We start from the raw sequence: 25,728 nt of genomic DNA on the forward strand, positions 1-25,728 counted from the left end.
CCATTGTTAGGCCTTTGCTTTTGGGTGGCGAAAAGAACATAGGCCCTAACCCAGTTTGGTAGAGGAGAAATAAATGCCCGCTAACAATTCTAACAATTAGAAAATGTCAAACTGGTGAATGTTACAACAGGAGTATTAACAAAAGAGGAAGAACAAAAATCTCTCTGCATAGGTGGGGTCAGGAAATGTTTATGGTGATATATGACCTGGACTTCAAAGAACAGTGAGGATTTCACCAGGCAGAGAGGAATGGAAAGGGCATAAACAAAAGCACTGAGTGTTTAGGGGGAAAAGAGACCAGTGTGGTTGGAGTGTATATTGTATATGTGGGGAGACTGGCTATTTATGAGGTTGAAAACAAAGGTGGGGTTTGACTTTAAAGGAGCATGTATATCATGTTAAGAAATGTGGGCTTTATCACACAGATGATAGGCAAATATAGAATGTTATAAATCAAGGGAATGTTGTACTTGTGTCTATGTCTAGCATGTCTAGCAGATTGCTAGGGAAGGAGACTAGAAAGGCAGATCTGTTGGAGAAGGACTAGACTTATTATCCCACTTTGTGGTCAATGAATGGGAATTTTCTGGTGTTGTAGCATTTCTCACTTCAACTATAATAGCCCCAGGTATTGTCAGACATTTACACTCATAGTTGAACATACACTGTAACACATATATTGATTTTCATCTTTAGTAAAGGGGAGAGAGGGAAGCTGAAGTCTGAAATCCCCAATTGTATCAAAGAAATAACAGAATGTCTCTACCTTTATAATCTGCCTATAAAACGGGAACCATCCATTAAAAAGGATGATAGAAATAACATTATTTAAAAAAAACAAGAATAACCTAAAACTGAAACCTTAAGAACTATCCTCCCCCTGTGCTCTCATACACACAATTTACAGGTCCTTGAGCATCCTGATGTTTACTTTGTGCTATTTTCCTTAGCATTTATATTGGCAGAAATATAAATAATTGAAAAGGTCATAACTCTGAGATCTAGCATAGGCAGTTGCACTCGGACAGACCATAAACCACTTTATTTCTAATCCCTTTAAAATAATAATAATAATAAAATTTAAAAGGTATAAAACAAAGAGAAGCTGATTTCTCAATTTTAATGGATAAATACAACAAAACCTGTTGCTGATCTGCTTCTGGCTCCTGCAAGAAAAGATACTTATCTGGAACTGACTTTCAGCTCTAATTAGAAAAATAAGTCTTGCAATGCAAACTCCAATCATAGTACAACTCAGTAAATCAATGAAAGAATGAATCACATGTTTGGATCAACAACCAGGGTAGAGGAGGAGAAAATAGAGGGTTTGGTGGTGCAAAAAAGAGCCCAGAGAACAACTCAGGGTAAAATAACAAGGAAACCTGGAAAATCAACACAGAGTTCAAGATGACCTTGTCCAACAATCATTTCTGCAAGGTTTGGGCACAATCAGTAATAAGGAGATATGCACACCCACTGTCAACTCCCACCTCCCATCAAGGGCACAAGCTGGAGGTATGGGAAGGACTAAGCTCATCTTGTCCCAGAGCTACTGGCCAGGCCCCTAAAATTTTTTGTCATCTGGGGAACCCACTGCTGACATGGGCTCATGTAGGCAGCTCCACAGACTGGCAGTGCCTTCTGGATCTGCTCCCCTAGTACAGGTTCTAGAGGTAGACATTCTCTTCCCCATCACTGGTACTTTCTGACCTTGGGCTCAGAAGTTGCCAGGCCATGTAGCCCCCCTTTCAGCCTGGGAGAAGACAGAGATATAATTAGCCTTATGCCTGAGGGAACTAAGAGATATAAGGTTAATTATTTTTTCTGAGCCTTCTATATACTTCACTTCATAAACATATCACTTAATTCCACAATGATCTTAGGAGGTGAAGAATATTTCCTATCTCTGTTTTGCAAGTGAGTAAACTGAGGTAACACAGCTATCAAGAAACAGAACCTAAAAATATTAACTTAGGCTGACTATAAAGCCAACGTTCTTTCTACTATATCATACTGCATCTCCAAGGAGTCTGAAGCCCTATACCCTACTTCTAGCCTAATAGAGTTGAGGAGTCAGGTCGAGGGCTAGGGTTATATCCTCCCTGCCTTCCACCCTCACCCGTGACTCTAAACTTCAGTAACTAGTGTCAAATCCAGAAAGGAAAAGACAGAAGCTATGAGACTCCTCTAGTCATTTGCCCAAAGTAGAAATAGGTTTGGGAAACTATAGTGGCTTAGAGATTCATAGCATGACAACATAGGAAGGGTCATTAGAACTCATCACATCCAGGGCGTTCACAGAATTAATATACCTTCATTGTCTACATGAGTAATACAGTGTGTGTGTGTGTGTGTGTGTGTGTGTGTGTGTGTGTGTGTGTGTGTGTTTATAGGAGAATGGTGGGAACTCTGGTGAACTGAAGTGAATGCTTTACTGCCTTCTTGCCCCTGCAATGCATGTGCACATAACACACACACACATACACATACTCCTAGAAGGCGTTCATATAATATTTTAAATTTTTCCTAAAACCCATCTGTATCCCAAAGTTGAATTCAGGCCTTAGCCATTATTTCGGGACTTCTGTTGTTAATCCAACATTTCAGGTCAAGGATGGAGAGCCTGAGGCCAGAGTGAATGTGGTCACCTACTGACAGAGCAGAGACTAGAACCAGGCTCTTGTTCCTAATCCAAAGTTCCCTGTACCATACCAGCTCTCTTTTTGAGTGAGTAAGTCATTTCTACTCTATCTCAGTACCTGCCTCTCTGAACTCCTTCTAGATTTGCACTGTCCAACACAAGAGCCAATAGACTCATATGGCTACTTACATTTAAATTACTTACAATTAAATGAAATTTAAAATATAATTCTTTAGTCTCACTAGCCACAGTTCAAGTGCTCAAAAGGCACATGTGGCTTATGGCTGCTACAATGGACAGTACAGTTACAGAGCATATCCTTCATCTCACAAAGTTCTATGGAATACCTTTGTGAATCTAGACTGTTCTCTGGGGCAGCTGTCCCATTTGTCATGCCCTATTCATGCTATTGATTAAAAAATGAATCCAAATGAACTGTATATAGAAGAATCCATGGGTTTTTCAAAAAGGTGGAAGGACACAGAGAGGAATTGGTGCTGGTGCAATCAGCGAGGTATGCTCTGTCACCTTGACTCTCCCACCAATGACTCAGCTCTCAGTGGGCTGATGACTCGTGGACCTAAGCAAACTCATTACAAGCAAGATCAATATGTGCAAAGACTGAGGGGAGAATCCATCAACCTAAAATAATTCCCCTTCTCTGCATAGTGCTAATGAAAATTTGGCTGGTATTTTCATATCCTCCTCCTCTAGACCTATATGGCATCTGCTTGAGAAAGAGAATCTTCATTCCCACTTGCCGCCAGGACTTGGGTAACCTGCTCTCCCTGTGGCCACGGTGGCCCAAGCTGCACCAGGTGTTCTGGCCTCTCTGCCTGAAGAGGGTGACTGTACTGAACATAATTGAAATCAGATTCCATTCATTCTGCCAGGGGATCCTCTGTTCTCTCTGTGCAGCAGAGGCCAGCATGTTGCTAGACGACTTGGAATGCTGGACAATGAGGCTTGCTAGTCTCAGCTGTTACTCAATGCCCAAGGCCTTGTTTTCATCCATGAAGGCCAACCCCATGCCCCTCCTGTCTCCTGCACCTGAGCCCCAGAGTCATATCTAACTCTTTCATGTGAGGTACAGGCTTGTCAGGCCCCTGTGTTACCGCAGAGACCCATTGGTTTGCTCAAATTGAGTGATGAAGCCAGGATAAAGGGGGCAGTAAAGGTTGATAGTTCTAATGGTGTGTGAGTTGCTTTGCATCTCATCACTGTCTTTCAATCGTAGGTCAAAGCAGTGACAAGAAAGTGACATTGGCAAGGCACATCCTTATCTGTACCCAATCTTTAGGGGAATAGAGCCCTTAAAAACATGCCTGGATCCTGCTGCCTTGACCCTATGGGGAACTGACTTTTCAGCATAGTGGCATTAGACCCCTATGAGGGCTGTCTCTACAGCAACAGAGAAAGATTTTTCCAATCAGGTTCAATGGTACATCCCTCAGAAGAAGTAGATGTGATTAATCTGTAGCTTCTATAGCCACAATGACCATTAGGCACTATTCCAGCCTCATTCCTTGCTACCTCAAGACAGAGGTTTTCTCATCCTTGGGCAGGGGACAGGCAAGGTGTGGTAAAGTTTACAAAGTATTAGAAAATTCAAGTTCCTCTCCCCAAGGTCAAGGATGTCTCTCTTCCTTGAATCTCACCATGGAATTTGAATCATAAAAGAATCCTTTCCTGTGGTAGGTATACTTGATGGCTACCAATATTCCCAACCCCTGGTGTACACATACCTTCTTCCAGTTATTTAGTCAAGCACCAATATAGGTGCTGTTGTAAAAGGATTAGGTAGATGTAATTAAGGTCACAAGTCAGTTGAAGTTTGAGGGTTGTTATCCTTGATGGGCCTGAAGTAATCAGATAAGACTTAAAAGGGACTGGACTCTTTCTGGAAAGGTATTCATGGAATCAGGGGGATTCAATATAAGGAAGATTCTCTGTTGCAGGCTTTGCAAGTGGAGGTGTACACATGGAAAGGAATGAGGGCAGACTCTGGGAGCTAAGAGCAGCCTCTGACAGACAACCAGAAAGGAAACAGAAACCTTAATCCTACAACTGCAAGGAACTTAATCCTGCCATAATCACATGAGCTTGGAAGAGGACTGTGAGCTCCAGATTAGAACGAAGCCCCTGACCAATAGTTTTATTTCATCCTTGTGAGACACTGAGCTGAGAATCCAGTCATGCTGTGTCAGACTTCTGACTTACAAAACTGTGAGCTGATAAATGGGTACTAAATTTGAGGTAATTTGTTATGTAGCAGTGGAAAACTAATACACTTTCCTTACAAAATTGTGGTATAGACAAGATAATAGGCTTTGGAATCAGCAGATCTTGGATTCAAACCCCAGCTCCATCAATTACTAGCTTAATAACTTTGAGCCCATTGCCTAGCTTCTCTGAGATTCTGTTTCTGCCTTTGTAAAATGGGGGAGCCGCTTCCTGCTTCCTAGGACACTTATGAGAACTAAATGAGAGCAAATGCCTGGCACATAGTGAGCCCTTCAAAATGATTTTCTTCACTCTCCATCCATTCCTAAAGAGTACAGAGTGACTGGATTATAGGAGACCAAACTCGGACATGGGGAAGAAGGGACAGCAGGATTAACAGAGAACCAGTTATGGCAGAGAAGGGAAGGGAAGAGTGACACATTATGAGATGAAAAAAAGTAACTGAGTTTCTTCAGCATATAACTGCCTATAAAACTGAATTCAGGTCTTAAGTGTAATTCTAAATGCTAACTAAACACAAAGGTACATTTGGTGCAGAGTTTCAAATTCTTTGTGAAACCAGACTAGGCTGTACTTATGTGAATGTCTGAAATTATGTGTGTGTGTGCAGGTGCTTATATATTATAATGCTTAAATGTATGGGTCATGAACTCGAATATCTTCAATAGTCAGGCAGATACGCAAATGATCTAAAACAGCATAGTGAGCATAAATAGGGTGGGCTGGGGACACGGAAAGTGATTGATGCCCTGCCTGGGGCAGTCTAAGTCTGTGCTGGACAAACAATTCTGAAAGTCAATTTTGGCCTGCAGAAAACCAATTTGTGGCCTCTGGCTTAAATCAGGCCAACCATCTTTCCATCCACTAGGATTAGAGTCAGGGGATCTCATTGTACAACTTTAGGTTTAGATATTCAGAGGAACACTGGATTAAGATCGAGGGGAGCTCACTGTATGATCTCCAGAACATCTTTTTCCTTCTTTTGCTCTTAGTTTCTTGATATATGTACAAAGGGTAGTAGTTAACAGCAAATAGTCTGGAGTCAGACTGTCTCAGTGTTAAGCCTGGCTGTATTGCTCACTAGCTGTGTGACTTTGGGCAAGAATTAGCCTCTCTGTACCTCAATTTCCTCATCTATAAATTGGGGATAACATTAGCACCTAACTAATAAGGTTGTTAAAGAGGAATATAGACACTGTGGTGGTGTCTGAGGGTAGAGGGAAGATTCTACACTACCAGAAGAACCCTCCAAGACTGTAGCATGGTGAAAATTTTCACTGTACTTAAGAAGGCAGAATGCAATGATGACATCAAAGTTCTAAAATGTTATTCACAAGAAAGGGATTTTTATTATTGGTGGTGGTATTCACATTCTTATGGGATGTCTGACCTTGAACATATCCCTTGATTTCTCCTACACCTCAGTTTTCTCATCTGACCTGACTACTGCATAGGACTATTATTTGGAGAAAGTGAGATGATCTCAATGAAAGTACTCTGAATTCTGTAAAGGTGTATATCAATGGGCAGGCTATGACATTTCCCAAGAATGAATCTCTAGCTAGAAAACAATCTGAAAAACTGCTTAGGGTGGCAACCTATAAGAAATATTGTCTTCCATCTTGGCCAACTGGTCTCAAGCCAAAGGTTGAAGGCCAAACTGACAGGTTCAAGAATCCTAAGATAATTATAGGATCTACCTCACAGAGTTGTTGTAACTTTACCTAAGAGAATACATGTAAGGTGCTTAGCACACAGTAAATTCTGTATGTCAATACATGATGCCTCTTACTCTTTCTTGCTAGTTGCTAAACCCCACATTACTCCACGTCATTTCCTTTATCTCAAGCAGCTGAATTTCTCTCTGAAAAAGCTAACTGATTAAATAGGGAGATCAGCTCGGTGCTTTGTGATCACCTAGAAGAGTAGGATAGGGAGGTTGGGAGGGAGACACAAGAGGGAGGGGATATGGGGATATATGTATATATAGAGCTGATTCAGTTTGTTATACAGCAGAAACTAACACAACATTGTAAAGCAACTATACTCCAATAAAGATGTTATAAAAGAAAAAAAGAGAAACATATAGAGTTTCCACAGAGATTTAAATCAATTAGGAGAGAGAATCAAATTAGATGTTTCCCCAGACATCAATCTAGTACTGTAGTGGAGCCCCAAGGATTTTAAAGGGCCCTGAGAAGAGGCAAAGTAGGCCTGAGCATGTGGCTCCAATAAACCCTCCTTCTTCCAAAGCAGTGCTCTATTCCGTATCTTCATTTGGGACTCTGCATCAGATTTTGTTTGAAGAAAAGATTCCATTGGCAAGAAAATGTTTGAAAGCCCCAGATCTTGTCTATTTCTTTCTTTCCCATTGAAACAAATCCCTATTATAAAGATGAGAAGACTGAAGCCCAAAGCTAAGTCTTGCCCAAGGTCACACAGCTAGATAGTAGCAAAGCAGGAACTAGAACCAGGTATCCTGACTTCTAGGGTAGTACTCTTTCAATTTTATCAGGTAGGGTAGCATGTTAGTGGGGAGAAGGGTCAGCTGGAAATGAGTGGGGAAGAATTAGGACAAGGATAAGAGACAGGGAAAAGAGCCAGTTCTTGGCAGTCATGGAGTGAGAGATTAGTAGGGGCGCATCCAAGTGTAAGTGTACACAAATAAGTGTAGGCCAAATTCTCTCAGGCAAGAAGGTTTCTTGGTCCTTCCTCCCATGCCTCCATTCTCCTCCCAGTCCAATTTTGAGTCATAGGAATAGCCAGGGAAAAGAATATTGAATTTTATCTTTCAAGGTTTATGTTGGACTATTTAGTCTAATGGTTTTCAGTTCATGGAGGAGTAAACGTAATTAATAATAGAATGATATGCAATGCTGCATATGCTTGCCAAAGCACAGAACCTGGCAGAAACTATTTCCAAGTCTCCTCTCTCTGACTACTGAGCCAGAAGAAAGAGCTTCACTGTCCAGATGCCATCCTGGGTGAGGGGCACAAGGTCATTACCAAAAACCTGCTCATGTGAAATTGCAGAGCCTGGAAATGGTTTCGCATATGAGGCTTTTCCACTGGAAAAAGTAACTACATGAATTTAGAGCATACATGCTTTCACAATTACATTTAAACTGACATTAAAAACAAATGTGAAACAGTCCAAGCCGAACAGGTCAGCATGACCTGGAAAGCAAACGAGAGAAAAAAAAAAAAAAAGAAAGAAAAACGAAAAAGAAAAAAAGGCCCAATGTTAATAGCATTAGTCCTGTCAGTCTGTTGTAAATAAGAAAATACCATTAGTGTATTAACGGCTTTATTAAAGGAAAATTCACTGGCAGAAATATGCAACATTCAAACAAATAAAAAGCAGTTAAAAAATAAACTACATTAGCCTTTCAATCCACATTAGGGAACCTCTTGTTGGCCTGGAGATTAAAATTCTGCCCCAAGGAGGGGGAAACTCCCTTCCCTCCTTGAAGTCCTTTTTTGGCTTTTCTCCAGAATGTTGCTGAGTCAGGGGAAGGAGAAAGAAGTGTGTGTGTGTGTGTGTGTGTGTGTGTGTGTGTGTGTGTGTGTGCGCGCGCGCGTGTGCGTGTAGGTGGAGAGAGGAAAAGGAAGAGGGTGGAAAATGCAGGCCCCAGGCAAGGCTGGAAGAGTGCTTCTGATCCTCATACCTGTCTGCGCCTGGCCTCAAAGACTTCATATCCACCAGAAGGAAACTAGTTTCGATATGGAAGCTCTGAGGCAGAGACAGAGCATAGCAAGATATTACAAACTCTAAGGTCCTCTCCTCTTACATCAATGCAAATTTTGAGATTGGCTTGGGAGAAAAACAAGGCTTCATACTTGCTGAAGAAGCAAGTGTATGGTGTGAGTGAACAGTATGGGGCACTAAAGCTAGAAGAGGTGAAGTTTTATCTACTTTCCTCCATCATCTTAACTTTAATAGAAAACAAGAGAGTAGGCACTGGTTCTTAAATTTTGCCTTCCTCCTGCTTTATGAAAAGTTCAAGTGTGTGTGTGTGTTCCTAAAAGCAGAGTCACATTAACTTTGGGAATAGGGAGAAAAGAAATGTCTGACTGTAGTCTCCTGGTCTGTTTGAAGAGAGAGGCTGGCTGGCTTCTTGGGGGTGTTTCTCCAGGAAAATCAGAAATCTGGTCTTTGTTTACTGAACTTCTGTGGATCAGGTACTACCTTCAGCTCAATGATGGAGCCTGAGTTAAGATCTAGTTCCTTGGCAGTGGTCCAGCAAAATGGAGGTAGGAGGAAACTCATGAATTGCCTAATAACCAAGTGAAAATGCCACAGGAGCCTCAGATAGGCACAGTGGCTTCTTGTTCAAGGTAGCACTTTGAGTCCTATTAGCAAAGCTTCTTCCCAGCAGCAGCACACTGTGGAAAGCAAGTAACTAAGGCAGAGCTTCACTGCATCCACTTGAGTCAGTGCTTGATGTTACCATATACAATCAAAAACAATCAAAGGGCACTCTGTTAATGCCAAGTCATATTATATAAAACAACAATCATGATGCTCATGACTACATGAATTGGTAACTCTATTATTTAGTCCTCACAATATCCCTTTGAGGTAGGGAAACACCATTAGTCCCACTGGGAGGAGTCATCAACTAAGAGAGTAGCCCCCAGTCCCAACATTAGAGTATCTGTTGAGGAGCAAAGGCTTAAGCCCCTAAGCTTCAGATTCCAGGTGTTTCTGGCTATCCACTAGAGCCCTCTAGAACCCTCAGTTTGAATGAAGCAGGTCAGCCTTTCTTCAGTGTCTGGCCATTTTGAGATGCTTGCAGTATCCAACCTGGATTTTTTCTAATATGAAACAGCGACACTGGTGAACATAGCAACTTAAAGATGGGCTAGCACCTAGCAGGCCCCATAATCAGATACTTGAGTCAGATCCTCTGATATAGGAGGCAGCATGCAAAGTTGAGGAGAATGAGTGACTGCCATTTTGGACTCAGGGTTTCCTTGTCTCATTTCCTACCTACCTGTAAGACAGAGGTGAGACTGGGAAATGGAAAATTCTTTACTTGGAGTTTTGCGGTTTTTTCCCCTTTCTTTTCTGCTTTATTGACAAATATACTAAAGATCTTATATATGTGTTTGTTATGTGCCTCTTGCTACGTAGCGGGCAAGAATTAAGTGGTGGTGGTGGTTGGGCAGAGAGGATGTGGAGGAAGGGAAGGGAGGTGAAATTTAAAGGTCTCATTATAGCCACTCAGAGGCCAACAAAGACTCCTTATTCAGTTTTCTGAATTTCTTGCAGCTGCCAAACAATCCCATAATATTACAAACATTATTACTCAGCTTGGAGATGGGAATGCTTTGAAATTAATGTCTGTGTGCCTAACAGCTCACTAATCAAAGCTTCCATGCCTCATTTTCCACCCTGGTGAGAGTCCTCAGTCTCTTCCACTTTCATTGTGGCCAGCATGATACACCACACTGTGCAGGCCCAGGCTGGTGACCTTCTGTCTTGGTCAAGATCCAGATTTTCTTTTTAGTTTCAAATGTCAGTCCAAGTTTTCTGCAGGTGATTTCTTCAGGATTGATGCTTACCTTGTTTTAAGTGCTGACTGTTAGAAGTCTGAAATGTCCCTCAACAATCAATTTTCACTTCAGCCACAGAACCACTGATCCAATGGGGTATTAAACAGGAGAAAGAAATACATTTCTATGCCTGGGTTAAGAGATCTAAAAAGTGTAGCAAGAATTAAATGGACTGAAGAGAATGGATTCAAAAAGAGGTGATCTAGAGTAGTGATGCCATTTGAGGTTTACTTCCTAGATATTTGTTGTCATGGAAATATTATCAATAATAGATAATTTGAAGTCTCTACTGGTTTCTGGGTGGTTGTGTATTTCCCCCCTAGTTCTACTTCATACAAACATGATCCCAAAGGATGTACAAAAGTCTCTAAAAAACCATCTTTCTCAGGTAAATTGCCTATGTATAAGTTCAGGACAATAAGAAAATATTCTAAACACTTTTGTTGATCTTAAGGAATACATTCTCAAATTTGTAACTACAAGTGGCACTCTTCTTAAATCCAAAGTAAAATGTTTTCATACAAACCGTTATGTTATCAGTTCATATGAAACTTTTTTCTGAATTTTTATATTTGGAAAATACTTGTCTTTGTATATACGACCTATTGTGGGCTGTGTACTCTTAGCTTTCTGCATACTACCTTCAAAAAACATAGCCTGTGACATCATTTTACTCTCTTAAAAGCACCTGAGGGAATCTGGAGCACTCACAGCGAAAGTAAACAACAATAAAATCTTTCCGCTGCTATTACACTTTAAAAACTCAAGGATTTTAAGTGGAAATTTTATAAGTTAGATACTTATTCAAGAACCAGATATGTGGTATCATCAATTTTGATGATCAGAGAAAATTATTTACCTCTACCATAGTTCTCTAAAAACAAATATTCAGAGACAGAATACAGCATATATGTGCTGTACCAGATAATTTGGTTTGGAGGAATTAAGAGATACAGTCTCTCATCTCTCCATATACAAGTTCACTTGAGACCTACAATTAGAGAGAAGTATACCTTTTTCTCTCCAATGTCACCAAATATCTATGTAACCAATTGGAGGATGGCAATATTGACCCTGGAGGACAGATTGCAAAGGTTCATTCAGGGGAAATTCAGAGACCAGAGAACCAAGGAACCAGTACCATAATCCACACTCCTATAGCAGAGAGAACAGGCTCCATTAGTGACTGGGAGCACACAGACCAATTTTCATCCAAAAAGGGAGGTACAGTGATATTTATTGTGTGCCTACTATGAACCAGTTTCTTTACAAATTTACCACCATTCTGTAAGGAAAATTTTATTATTCCCATAGTGTAGTTGGAAAACTGAGTCAGGGAAACTGAGGCTCAGAGAGATCTAATGATTTATCCAAGGTCATCAAGATAGTAAGTTCCAGAGCCAGGACTAGAAATAAGGCCTGTATGTATCCTAGTCCACCATGCTATTTCCACCATACACAGGACCTCTTAAAACACAAAACCAAATGAAAAACAAAAAAGCAAAACAAAACCAGAAACTGTAAGTGCTGAGCCACATTTTGTACAGGTTGGTGTCAAAATTTATAGGGTAATTCTGCTCCTCTGTGCATGCCTCAGTTATGCTGATCTGTAGGAGCACTCAAGTATCTAAGAAATTTGTGTGGGGAGTAGCACTTCTTAGAATTGAGACTTACTGCTTACATCTCCAACCTAGAGACTTTTTGGGCTCTAATCTACAGAGTCCAAGTAGAAGGGAGGAAATTCCATTAACTGAGTTCCACATTGTTGATTCTTTATGATACTCTGCTGCTTGATGAACAGGGTTTAGAGGGGATTCAATCATTGGGTGGGAAGTGGGACACAAATTCTTCAAATCTGTGATTTCTAGGCCTCCTACATGAGCAATGAGGGTATGTGGTAGCACCATGATGAGGTTCTGCGCGGATGTTGGAATGGTAGTCAGAGAGTACACAAAAGGACTGTTAAACTTTAGGGTAGAATGTCTAGATAGCCAAAATATTTAGTGATCACTTTGCATGATGTTAGAAGTCATTATATTTCTCAGAAATTGTGTATCTAGCATGCTCCTTGGGTCAGGAATATGTACCTGTGGCCATTAGATAACTTGGGCCTGAATTATATCCTATCCTTTGTGTATGACAATAATACTACAGACCCAACATGGTTTACTTTAGTGGTTTTAGTAGCCTCTGGTGCATACACTTGAGATGTGGTGAAGATGGTCTGCTCTTGGTCATGAAGTCATTCTTAATTGATTCTCCTTGTGAGCAATATACATGTAGGTATACACATCTATAAAATGGAAGACCTGGGCTAGAGGTATTGTCTGCTTATAGGATAGAGTATTTATCTATAACCAATTTTTCCAAAGTACATTCCAGAAAACAGTGGTTTTATAGGATATTAACAGGTGTTATGTGAAAACAGGTTTCTGTGCTTGAGTTAAATTTGGGAATCCTGAATTACCAAGCTCCTCAGGTTACTTTATTGCAATACTTGACAAGGTCTGTGATATGCTAACATGCACTGTAAATCTTCCTGATCAAGACCATAATATGCAAGTTTTCCTAATTTATTCAACCATAAAAATAATTTTTCATGTATCATGTCACAGAACTATTTTTCTCAGAACCCATACTGAGAAGCACTGGCCTAGATCAAGGCAGCAGACTTGCATAAGGGAAGGACTTATGCACATGGTCAGTACTTACAGGTATCAATCCAAACAGAGGCAAGTAACCCCAGGAACCAAGGCTATAATCCTAGGTGTTTAATGAAATTGATGCTAGAAATTTCTTTCTCCCTATCTACCTAGCATACTACCTCTTTTTATAAAATTTAAGCCCTCATCTAAACAACATTCATGCCATCACTAACTCTCTTAAAAAACAAACATGCAAATAAACAAAATGGTATGTGAACATATCTATTCCATGTCATAGCTCTTCAACTGCCTCAAGTTCAAACCTTTTAGCATAACAACCAAGTACATTTTCAGTGAGGTTTCAGCTTGCCTTCCCCCTTTCTCCAGATCTGGCCATATTAAACTACTTTGTGCTATTCCTCAAAACCTCAATGAATTTTTAAAATGTCTTTCTGCCTTTATTCAAACTGTGTCCTTGGCCTTGAATGTCCTTTCCCTCTACCTCACTAAACTTCTTCCCAGCTTCTTCATTTCCTATTTAGCCTTTAAAGTTAAGGTGTATTAGTTATTGTGGTCTGTCTCCCCTTGTTTAACTTTCTGAAGGCAGGGATTGTATCTCATTCATCTATGTTCCCCCAATATGCCTACCACAGAAACTGGCACATGTTAGTTAGCACTCAATGAATATTTATTAAAGGGATAAATAGATGAGTGAATGGATGGAAAAATGAAAGGGCTAGCTAGTTGGCTGGTTGGAAAGATGAATGGATAGTTTGATGGATGAATAAATGTTGTGAAACTTGTCTGCTGAAGAACCAAGCCATGAAATGGTATTTCAGCATTGGAATCACTCTCTTGCATCCAGGGCATGTGATCCAGAAGTAATAATGGTGGGCTGCTTGTGAGCTTGGGCAATGATGAAAGAGCTGATGTCAAGGCTCTCTTCAACACTGGAAATGATAAGGATGTTCATAGTGTCCATGGCAACATCAGACCAGGCCATCCTCTCAACTAGAGAATCATGGAGGTTATTAAAACCTGCAGATCTGTTAACAGTTTTGAGTCTCAGATGTGGAGTTAAGCCTCCTAGTAAGAACAAGACTTCTCAAATATGCTAGAGTAACCTCTGAAGAAAATGGTGCACACCTCAGATTCTCACATGCTCTGGGGCTCCATGTTTCTTCTCCTCTTCTGGGGTTTGGCTGTTACCTGAAATTCCTAAAAGGCCTACCATCTTCCATGGTTCAGAAGACAAGGGAGTAGGCAGGGGCCAAAGCCATATATTAAAGGTTGAGAACTCAAAAGTTGCATAACACAGAAAGAAATAATGTTTAGGGAGGAATAGGAGAGAAAATGAGAAGGAAGGAAGGGTCAGGGAAGAATATGGCAGGTAAAGGTGATTCTTTCTTTCTTATTCCATCTTGGAAACTGGGAGTATATCCTTGAGAAGTGCAGAGAAAAGTAAGAAATGGCTGTGTATTTATTCTAATTATAAACTGTGAAAAAGCAGCAGTTAATTCATCAGGGAGAAGGTGCTTCTTTGGACGTTTATATTTTTTAAAATTTTCTTAAACAAAGTGTAGGCAAGGAGGTTAGATTATCAAAGAAATTAGCAACATGTGGTATTTCAAAAGCAGCCAGAAATCAACCATGTTCAAAGAAAGGCCTATCCTTGTTGTAGATGGGCAATTGAGAGCCTGGAGGTAGGCTTTAAGGAAACCACTCTGAGAATCCAACCACCTCCAGGATCCTTTCAGAAACACAAAGAGCTGCTAAGATAACAAGAATCAACAGGTAGATAGGCCTAGAAGCAAAAAGGAAAAGGGTATGTGTTTTAAGTATCTCTGAGCTGAGGAGATTCCATCACCAAACATAGAGGGAACACTAAAGAGAAAGCCAAATTAGAGACCTTGAGGCATCAAGACCAAGCAGCCATCAGCTGCAGAGTGCCAGCTTCTCTAAGATATAAAGACAGTCCTTCTGCCCTCTACTCCATCAATAACCTATCCATACAGTATAGACACATGATATATCTTAGGTGCGACTTGAGGTAGCTAAAATTACTATGCAAGTCAATGTACTCAAGTCTAGAGTAATCTATACCTCTGTAACAGTGAATACACAATCCAAAAAAGGGCTGATATACCTACAATCCTTTCTCTGTGACTTTAGACATAGAATCACAAAATGGTAGTGCCTAAAAGGTCCTTGGTGAAGCCCACTACCTCATTTTTATGATAAGAAAAATAAGCCTCAGATGGGAGAAGGGACTTGACCAAAGCTACATTCTTAGTTGCCATTTTGGAAGATATTATACAATTTTGAATTGAGTGATGGGAAGAAGAAAACAAAATTATCCAAAATCTCCTTCAAGGTGATCAAAATGTTGATGCTAAACTCACATCTTGTGAAAAAGGATGTCTATTACTAATGTATTCAGAAGGATCACTGTATTGATGCTTGCTTTCTTTTTTCCATTGTTTGAGTAAAGGTATAGTATACACTGAATTTGCAAGTTAACAATAAACTTGGGAAGGGTTTGCAGCAGGGAAGCAAGGAATGTGAAGATAAGTTTAGCAAAATGGAAAGGTTTGTTTCTCAAACATTGGTGTCTAGGAGGGTAAACATTTGGGTTTTTACTGAAGTGGTACTTGAACATACTTGAACATAATATATGATTCCCTTAATTACTAGAATCGGCTTCCAAGTAGGATCTTGATGGTACTTTTGTTTTGAGATGATTTCTGGTGATGTTTTGCCTGTTGGAGCTATTACATATTACAGGGCATGCTAAGTAACTCAGGGTTAAAGCCAACTGGAAGTGCTATGCACAGCCTTACCAGCTAAATTACCAGTGACTTTACTATTATAATAAGTCCTCACATTTGTTTAGCACTTTGTCATTTGCCAAGCATGTTCACATTCATCATGTCATCTGACCCCATCATAGCTCTGTAAGAATGGTATGTCTAAATTACAGATGAATAAGTTGAAGCTTAGAGCGGGCACAGTGAATAATGGAGCTGGGCCTTTAACCTAGGTCTGCCTGACTCCAAAGGCAAGGTTATTTACTGGACATCAAGAATCCTTGTATTTTGCGGACATTTCTTGAAGTTTGCCTGCCTGAAGCTCTATTGCCTAGCATGGTACCTTGTACATAGCAGACAGTAGATGTAAAAAGGGAACTGAAACCAAAGCCAGCCACAGCACTTCTCAACTTCTTTTCATTGTATTGACCAAGCCCATTCAAATTTGAACACTTTAATAAATCAATCTGAAAACTTAACTTTACCACTCTCTTCAAGAAATTAATTTACAGATTTATGTCAGACTGCTATATGGAATAGTGAAATTGTTACACACAAACTTCTTTTCAAAAGAGATTCACTGTAATCATGTCACAGTCTGCTTTATAACAGAGGATGTTAGCTGATACATGAAACTAATTTTACAATTTGGGCCCAAATGTTATGAGGACTTTTGTTACCATTAAACTTTACCTGTGTCAAAGCGGGCTTGCAATTCATATCAGCAGATGGAAAACTAAGGGGTTGTCTACCTGGGAGCCCCCATATCTTACACATAATTCACAGAGGGCTAAATAATTGAGAGTTGAAAGTATCAGAACCCTCACCATGGGGTGACCCCTCACCATGAATGTTGTGACAACATTTATATAGAGAACACTTCATCTTGTCAACCCCTTTGTCAACTTTCCTGGCTATCCTTCTGCACTCTCCCTCCACACCCAGTCCCGTTTCTTCCTCCCCACTGTAGACCACAATTATAGGATTTTTCTATAGTAAGCCAAGCAAAGAAGAACAAAGTTGACTTTTCTCATATTATTTGAATCTCATTTGATGTGGTTGCCTGGAAAACCACTTGCAGAGCATCTGCCTGCGATGTCTAGGAGTACTAGACACTACTTGAGAAGCTGTCTCAAGCTGAATCTGCGTCAATTCATTTTTAGTACTTTGGTCTGTTTAAAGACTATCACTAGCCTGTGAGGAGGGGAGGACACAGTTACCCACATGAAGACCCACACATGGCTAGAAAACAACCATGTTGGTTTCTGTAAATATGCACATAAGCAGACAAGGTATTAAGCACCTTGCAGAAATCCAATGATAAACAAGTACTGTAAATCAGCCTTGAGAAGGGGAAGGGAGAGGGCAGAGTTATAGGCACTTGGGTTTTCCAGGCTGATAATAAGTAATCAGGTATGGGGCTACAGTTTCAGGTGTTCAGAAACAGGTTTGCCTTTCTTCAAATTTCTAAATCAAAGTAGACTAATAAGCTAGCTTTTCTCATGAAAGGTGCATGTTTTTGGAAGCAGCAGGCAGTAGAGAGGACCCTGGCACTGAGTAGATATAAACGTGAAGAAATGAGGAATTTTAAGGGGGGAAAATGTAAGTGTCAGCCAAACCTTTCTGTAATGGTAACAACAATCATGGTAGACATAGTATAAAGGACAGAGAGCATTATGATGGGGGATTACCCTTGAAAGAGCTGTATCTGCATTCTGTCAAGTTACTCTGCTACTAAAAACATGCTTTTGGAAATGGTCAATAGATTTGCAAACAAAAGGAAATGATTAAAAGGCCTGCTAATCCCTGGGAGATGTGGGATAGGAAATTGTCTCTGCTTGGCAGCCTAGTCATAGGCTCCAAAGAAAAGTAGCTTCTCATTCCAGGTGGCCAGCTCCACAACACAGGCAGCAGCTAACTGAGGGATATTCCTGGGTGTTCAGGGCCAGCCTGTGCCTGGGTCATCCTGCACCTGTGACAGTTCTGGATTCCTTAGTTCTCTCATCCTAGCCACTATTTAACAACATAAGGTCAGTACCATTATGTCCCCTGGGGAACCCTTCATAGTCAAGTCCACACTCACTCAACCTATGATGGGTCCTGATCCCTGCTTCACACCTCCTGCTCCTATGCTGAGCCCCACAGTGTGGTGTGGCAAGGTTAAAGGTAAAGATAAGCACAAGCTGGATGGTGGCCATATTGGATATGAAGGGGTCAGCCTGTATCTAGAGCATGGCTGGCCTCCGTGGAAGCATCAAAGAGGAAAATCTGGTTTAAAGAGAGAATAAGAGAATGAGAGAGGGAAAGGAAGAAGGAGAAAGAGGAAGAAAAATATTGTACCTCCCAGAGTCATCCCTGCTTCATAGCATTTCCGGAGGCGACAAGATGGACAATTTTTCCTTCGGAATTTATCGATGGTGCAATCATTTCTGCTGGCACACAGGTACTTCTGTTTTCCTGGGAGAACAAATATAAGAGTAGACAGTCCTGTTAATGTGTTGCCAGAGTCTCTTTGGAAAGTATTTCTAGGTGAAAAGATGTGAAGATATACCCTGCCCAATGAGAGAAGTGGATAGAGAATGGTCCCATACGATTTGATCACAAAGACCCTATTAAACCAGGATGGTTTAATTCAATGCTATATTGTTTGGTTTCCATAGGTGTTTTTCAAAGGGATGAACAATTCAGGTCCTGCTGATACCTCCTTTATTAGGATTACACACTGGCTTTTTAAATAAGATATTCTTTACTAAAAGTCAATAATGTCCATGAGAAAATATGGTGGAAATTGTCACTCCTTTAGCATGGCATAGCAGAGACTTGGGCTCAGGCAATGTTCCCTCCTCCTGACTTCTGTAATCATCATAGGATCATACTTGAGCTAATAACATGCTTATTTTTCATAATACAATTAAGCCTTCTATAAAAGAGAACACCATGTGATTTTAAATTGTTTTTAAAATATTAGTGATTGTACCCTCAATCCTGCAGATTATAAAAATCAAACAGATAAAGCCCACTCTTTGCAAAGTGAACACAGCAAATGAAAGAAAGTCCTCTGAAGCTAGCAGAAGAAAAACAATCACTGTCATGCACATGTGAAGTTGTGAGAGATATACAGAAGTATACACACATAAACACACCACACACATTCTCAGACTCAGAAATGCTTAGGATTATAGCTGTTCAAAGAAAAACATGGAGGTCCACTCAGGAATACATATTTCACTCAATACTTTGTCTCCTTGCTCCTTGCACAGGCCTGGCACACAGTAGGCCTTCAATAAACACTGACTGAATGAATACTCAAGTGGAACAGAGAGATCCAGAGGCACATAGAGTCACCAGCAGAAATAGACAGCAGTACATACCCTGCTGCTCTGAAACATGCAGAACTTACACTTGTGGCCCTGCCCCCCAGCCTGAGCCTGTGCATCCCTTCATCGCACCCCTTTCTTTCTCTAAGTCCTTGGTATTTTTTCTCTCATTTACTTCTGTGCTTTACTTTATGGGATAGACCAAGATTTTTAAGGAAGGCTTCTTTTGACAGAGTAAAAATGTTTGTGGTAGGGAAAAGGAATAAAAATTGAAGAACAATTGCTATTTGATATCGGGGGAAAAGCCCACAAATTTAGCTATAGCTCAGCTTTCCTCTCTCTTCACTCAGTCTAAAATTTACATTACAGTCACATCTATTGTAGTAGATTATTTTTTGTAGGAGATTCACTGTAGCCAGGTTAGCAAAATTTTCTTTTCCTTCCTCTCCCCTTTTCTTTTTCCTTCCCTCCCTCCCTCTTTCTCTTCCCTTTGTCAAAGGCTCTAAAATGCTGGGCTTGAAGGAATTATTAAGAATCACCCCAGGACAACATTTTCATTCCAAGGATGAGTTCTGGGGAGGTGACTTGCCTGAAGAACGCTGAATTGGAGGCATCTTAAGGAAGAAAAACTACCATTTAATAGGCACTTACTATGAACAAGGCCTGTGTGAGGGGGATTACATATGCTATTTAAATAAATCACCTTGGCAATGTTTTGAGGTAGGTACTGTCATCACTTTCACTCAACAATGAAAAAACTAAGGCCTCTAGGCCAATACCCTTTCTATCATACTGCAGGATTTTATTTGTATAAATAGAACACATAATTTGCTAACAACTTCTTTCTGCTGCAAACTGAGGACTGTAATATGTGCACAGGATGGATGGTGCTTTGATGATTGCCATATAGCCTTTGGGTGTCAACTCCTAGAAGGCAGGCCCTGTACCCAATTCCAGTGGGTTCATTTCCAGTGCTGTGGGTATTCTAGACCTGGGACACCCCCACAGTATCAGTATCAGTGCTGCTGCAATCCTCAATACTACAGGCAGACCTCAGAGATATGGTGGGTGTGGTTCCAGACTACTGCAATAAAGTGAATATGCCAGTAAAGGGAGTCACATGAATTTTTGGTTTCCCAGTGCATATAAAGGTTACATTTACACTCTACTATATAATACCTATTTATTTATGTATTATAAATAACATACAATAACATAAAGTAATAAGTTAAAATCTAATATAAAACATAAAATGTAAAATAAAAATCCATCCCATTTGATTAGCTTACAAAAGTTAAAAAGAATCTTGTACAAATTAAGTATAACAGGATTACTATATACCCCATTATACAGCTGAAGAAAATGATGCTCATTAAAATGAAATTGACCTGCATGGCACCACACAGTTTATTTGTTCCATATCATAGTCCATAAGGCTGTGAATCTTACATATTGGAAAGAATTTTAAACACTGGTCACACCACCCCTACTTCTCCATAAAAAGCTTGAATTCCCTCTATAGCATCCCTGCCCCACATTTTCTTGAATTGAAGCCCACTTCATTTCTGGACTCTGTTATGAGGCTCTTACTTCCAGGAAACTCAGTGTCTGTCTCCTTGTAGCTTTGACCCATTGGTAATAATACATAATAATTATGTATTATTAAAAATAGATAACCTGTGATCTGTAAAGGACTTTGAAAGCCTTCTAATAAAATGTCCCAAAGTAGTGCTTGACTCCTCACTTATGAAAATGGCTTCAAGGTATTGAAATGACATGCCCCAAATCACAGGAAATTGGTAGAGTCAGCACAAGATCTAGCAAATGCATCCAATGGAGGCATGTTGTAGGTGGGTGTAGTCTCAAGACTGAGCACTCTGAGGATGTTAAGTATCTTTGTTTATTGTCTAGTAAGTCTATGGCCTTCTCAGTTGACAAAAGAACTGTGTAAATGGGATCTGGGCCTGCTCCAAGATGGTCCTAGAAGGTCCCCTCTTCCCATGCTGTAGCCAAGGTGACAGAATAATTAACATAGAGAACAAAAACTACAATCCATCTTCTTCTCCTCTTCAGATTCTACAAACATTACACCTGACTCCTTGACACTGTTGACCTTCAACAGCAAAATTTTATCAACAACCTACAATCAGTCTCACAAAAAATGTCATTGTGAAAACCCTGGCAAAATGTAAACCCCCTCTCACATGCTGAAGGAGGTTAAGTCCAAACTCAAAAACTACAAACAGATCGCACATTTAAATACTTGATAACTCTCTTATTAGAACAGCTCAAACCCTTTATTCCTGTGAATGGTCACATAATGAGCTGATATGAGGTCCTCTGCATGCCAGCTGGCTCTGAAATTCTTGACTCCCTGATAGTGTTCTGCATTTTTCTTCATGAGTCCTATTCTTCCATCATAAACCTTAAGTCTGATTCAATGCTCCAGCAGAAACTTAGGTCACAGGACAGCCTTCAGATATTTTCTCCAGAGACTCCCCATTTCTATTGTTTTCTGTTAGCCCCGTTGGTGCTGCCATGCAGTATGAGCTGAGGTCAACGTCTGATTAGGCTTCTTTCAATTTGTTCATTGGGAAAAAATACTATTTGGAGCAGAGGAAGTAAAGTAGAGGAGTTACCCACCATCTGTGGCACCACATCATGAAAATGAGAAGAGGGTCAAGTCATCATCTTTATTATGAACCTATAGAGAAGACTAAAGAAGTAGGACTTCGCATACTCATAAATAGAGTGTTAGTGCAGGGCCTATATAAACAAAACTAAAAACAAAACAAAACACCTTTACTGAGGTATGTAAAAGAAGACCGGAATTAAATGGAAAGATGTACAGTGTTCCTGGATGGGAAGATGCAATACTGCAAGGATGCCAGTTTTTCTCCCAGTCAAATCTATAAATTTAAACCAACCCCCCAAAAATTTTGGCAACATTATGCCAAAGTTTATCTAAAGGAATAAAATTGTGTGATATTGACAAGATATTTTTGAAAAAGAAGAATAATGAGACTTTTTCTACTAGACATTTAAAGTATTATAACGCCATAATGATTACAAAAGTTTGGTATTGACTCAGCATAGACCTATCAGTGCAAGAGACCAGAAAAGCCAAAAACAGACTCTGCACATGTAATATGTCATTCTAAATCAGTAAAGAAAGGATGATTTATTCATTAAACGGTGTCAGAACAACTCATTATTCATTTGGAAAAGATAATAAAGTTAAATTACGAGTTGAAACCAAAATAAATTCCAGAAGGATTAAATATGTCAATAAAAAAACAAAAACAAAAAGGAATTATCGAAATATTGTTAGATATTGAAATATTGTAGGTGAACGTTTTTTAAGTTTTTGAAGGCCCCAAAGGGATTTTTAAAACATGACAATAAAGAATACATAAGCAGGGCTTCCCTGGTGGCGCAGTGGTTGAGAATCCGCCTGCCGATGCAGGAGACACGGGTTCGTGCCCTGGTCCGGGAAGATCCCACGTGCCGCGGAGCAACCAAGCCCGTGAGCCATGGCCGCTAGGCCTGCGCGTCCGGAGCCTGTGCTGCGCAACGGGAGAGGCCACAGCAGTGAGAGGCCCGCATACCGCAAAAAAAAAAAAAAGAATACATAAGCAAAAATTCTGACAGACTCGACTAGAAAAACTTTAAACTTTCTTATGTGAAACAAAAATAATAATACAATTTAAAGACAATCATGAACTAAAAAATACATATCATTATCAAGTATGTAAAAGCAGTGGGCAATTTCCTTGACATATAAAGATGAACAATACAACAGAAAGATGGGCAACAGACATGAACAGGCAATTAAAAGTAGAACCATAAAAGATCAGTAAGCATATGAAAATTGTGCAATTTCAATTTTATTAATAATTATAGAAATACAATTTAAATAAGATATCATTTTCACAAGGAAGACTGGTAAAAATTTAATACTAATTACTGGTGTAAAGGTATTGTTAGTGGGTGTGTAAACTTTTTAGAGAGCAATTTTGCTGTATACCTAAAAAAATTAAATTCACATAAACTTCAACCAGTAATTCCACTTTTGGAATCTTTTATAAGAAGATAATAAGTTAAGCACAAAAAACTAGTTCAATGTAGTATTATTTAAACAGGGAATGTAGTCAGCCCTTCGTAGTCATGTGTTTCACATCCGTGGATTCAACCAACCATGGATCGAAATTTCAACTGTATTCATTCTATTATGCCAGTTTATTTTTATTATTTATTTATTTGTTTATTATTCATAGTTTTTTTCCCTTTTTCATTGCACTCTAGTGACATACAGAATTATATTAGTTTCAGTTGTACAACATAGTGATTTGACGTTTATATACTTTAGGATTTAATCACCATGATAAGCCTAGTAACCATCTGTCATCATACAAAGTTATTACAATTATTATTGTAATATATTTGTTATAATTGTTATTACAATTATTACAATTATTATTGATTATATTCCCTATGCTGTACATCACAGCCCTGTGACTTATTTTTTAATTGGAAGCTTTTATCTCTTAATCCCCTTCACCTATTTCTCCAAACCCCTCACCCTCCTCCCCTCTGGTGACTATCAGTTTGCTCTCTGAATTTATAAGTCTGTTTTGTTTTTTCATTTGTTTTTTAAAATCCGCATATTAGTGAAATCATATGGTATTTATCTTTCTCTGTCTCACTTATTTCACTTAATATAATACCCACTGTATATATACACCACATCTTCTTTATCCACTCTTCTATTGATGGACGCTTAGGTTGCTTCCTTATCTTGGCTATTGTAAATGATGCTGCAATGAACATAGGGATACATATAATCTTTTTGAATTAAGTGTTTTCATTTTCTTCAGATAAATGCCCAGAAGTGGAACTGCTGGATCATATGGTAGTTCTATTTTTAATTTTTTCAGGACCATCCATACTGTTTTCCATAATGGCTGCACCAATTTACAATCCCACCAATAGTGCATGAGGGTTCCCTTTTCTCCACATCCTCTCGAACACTTGTTTTTTGTTTTTATTTTAATAGATCTTTATTGGAGTATAATTGCTTCACAATACTGTGTTAGTTTCTGTTGTACAACAAAATGATTCAGGCATATGCATACATATATCCCCATATCCCTTCCCTCTTGATCCTCCCTCCCATCCTCCCTATCCTGCCCCTCTAGGTGGTCACAAAGCACAGAGCTGATCTCCCTGTGCTATGCTGCTGCTTCCCACTAGCTAACTATTTTACATTTGGTAGTGTATATATGTTGATGCTACTCTCACTTCGCGCCAGCTTCCCCCTCCCCTGTGTGTCCTCAAGTCCATTCTCTATGTCTATGTCTTTATTCCTGTGCTGCCATTAGGTTCATCAGTACCGTTTTTTTGTTTGTTTGTTTGTTTTGTATTTACCTTCCATATATATGTGTTAGCACATGGTATTTGTTTTTCTCTTTCTGACTTACTTCACTCTATATGACAGACTCTAGGTCCATCCACCTTACTACAAATAACTCAATTTCATTTCTATTTATGGCTGAGTAATATTCCATTATTGTCTTTTATTTTTTTTTTTTCAGTATGCAGGCCTCTCACTGTTGTGGCCTCTCCCGTTGTGGAGCTCAGGCTCCAGACGCACAGGCTCAGTGGCCATGGCTCACGGGCCTATCCACTCCGCGGCATGTGGGATCCTCCCAGACTGGGGCACGAACCCATGTCCCCTGCATCAGCAGGCGAACTCTCAACCACTGCACCACCAGAGAAGCCCCCATTGTTGTCTTTTTGATGATAGTCATTCTAACAGGTGTGAGGTGATATCTCACTGTGGTTTTGATTTGCATTTCTCTGATAATTAGTGATCTTCATTTCTCTGATAATTAGTGACGTTGAGCACCTTTTCATGTGCCTGTTGGCCATCTGTATGTGTTCTTCGGAAAAATGTCTATTCAGGTCCTCTGCTCATTTTCTGGGTTGTTTGGGTTTTTTTCTTTCTGTGATGTTGGGTTGTGTGAGTTCTTTATATATTTTGGGCATCAACACCTTATCTGACATATCATTTGCAAATATTTCCTCCCATTCAGTAGGTTGCCTTTTTGTTTTGTCGATGGTTTCCTTCACTATGCATAAGTATTTTAGTTTGATGTAGTCCCATTTGTTTATTTTTGCTTTTGTTGCTTTTGCCTGAGGAGACAGATCCAAAAAAGGATTGCTAGGACTGATATCAAAAAGTGTACTGACTTTGTTTTCTTCTAATAATTTTACAGTTTCAGGTGGACTATGCAATTTTATATAAGGGATTTGAGCATCCACATATTTTGGCATCCACCAGGGCTTCTGGAACCAATCCTCAGCAGATACCAAGGGACGACTGCATTGGAAAAATTTTAATGTCCAACATTAAGAGAATGATTAAATAAATTATTCTATATTAATGCAAAGGAACACTGTGCAGTCAGTGTCTTATTTTTTAACTTGGAAGGATATTCACAATATACTATTTT

The 25,728-nt window shown here is 39.6% G+C and overlaps 1 protein-coding gene across 1 annotated transcript in view; it reads right to left on the minus strand.

The window, feature by feature from the left end:
• The window catches only part of AR (androgen receptor), a 168,985-nt gene that overhangs the window by 13,325 nt on the left and 129,932 nt on the right, over window positions 1-25,728 (minus strand). The window contains exon 3 of the mRNA XM_059051481.2: window positions 18,237-18,353. Within this exon, the coding sequence (XP_058907464.1) occupies window positions 18,237-18,353 (117 nt within the window). The remainder of the gene's footprint in view (window positions 1-18,236; window positions 18,354-25,728) is intronic.

Source organism: Kogia breviceps, chromosome X (assembly GCF_026419965.1).
Source record: "Kogia breviceps isolate mKogBre1 chromosome X, mKogBre1 haplotype 1, whole genome shotgun sequence".
In the NCBI taxonomy this organism is placed as follows: domain Eukaryota; kingdom Metazoa; phylum Chordata; class Mammalia; order Artiodactyla; family Physeteridae; genus Kogia; species Kogia breviceps.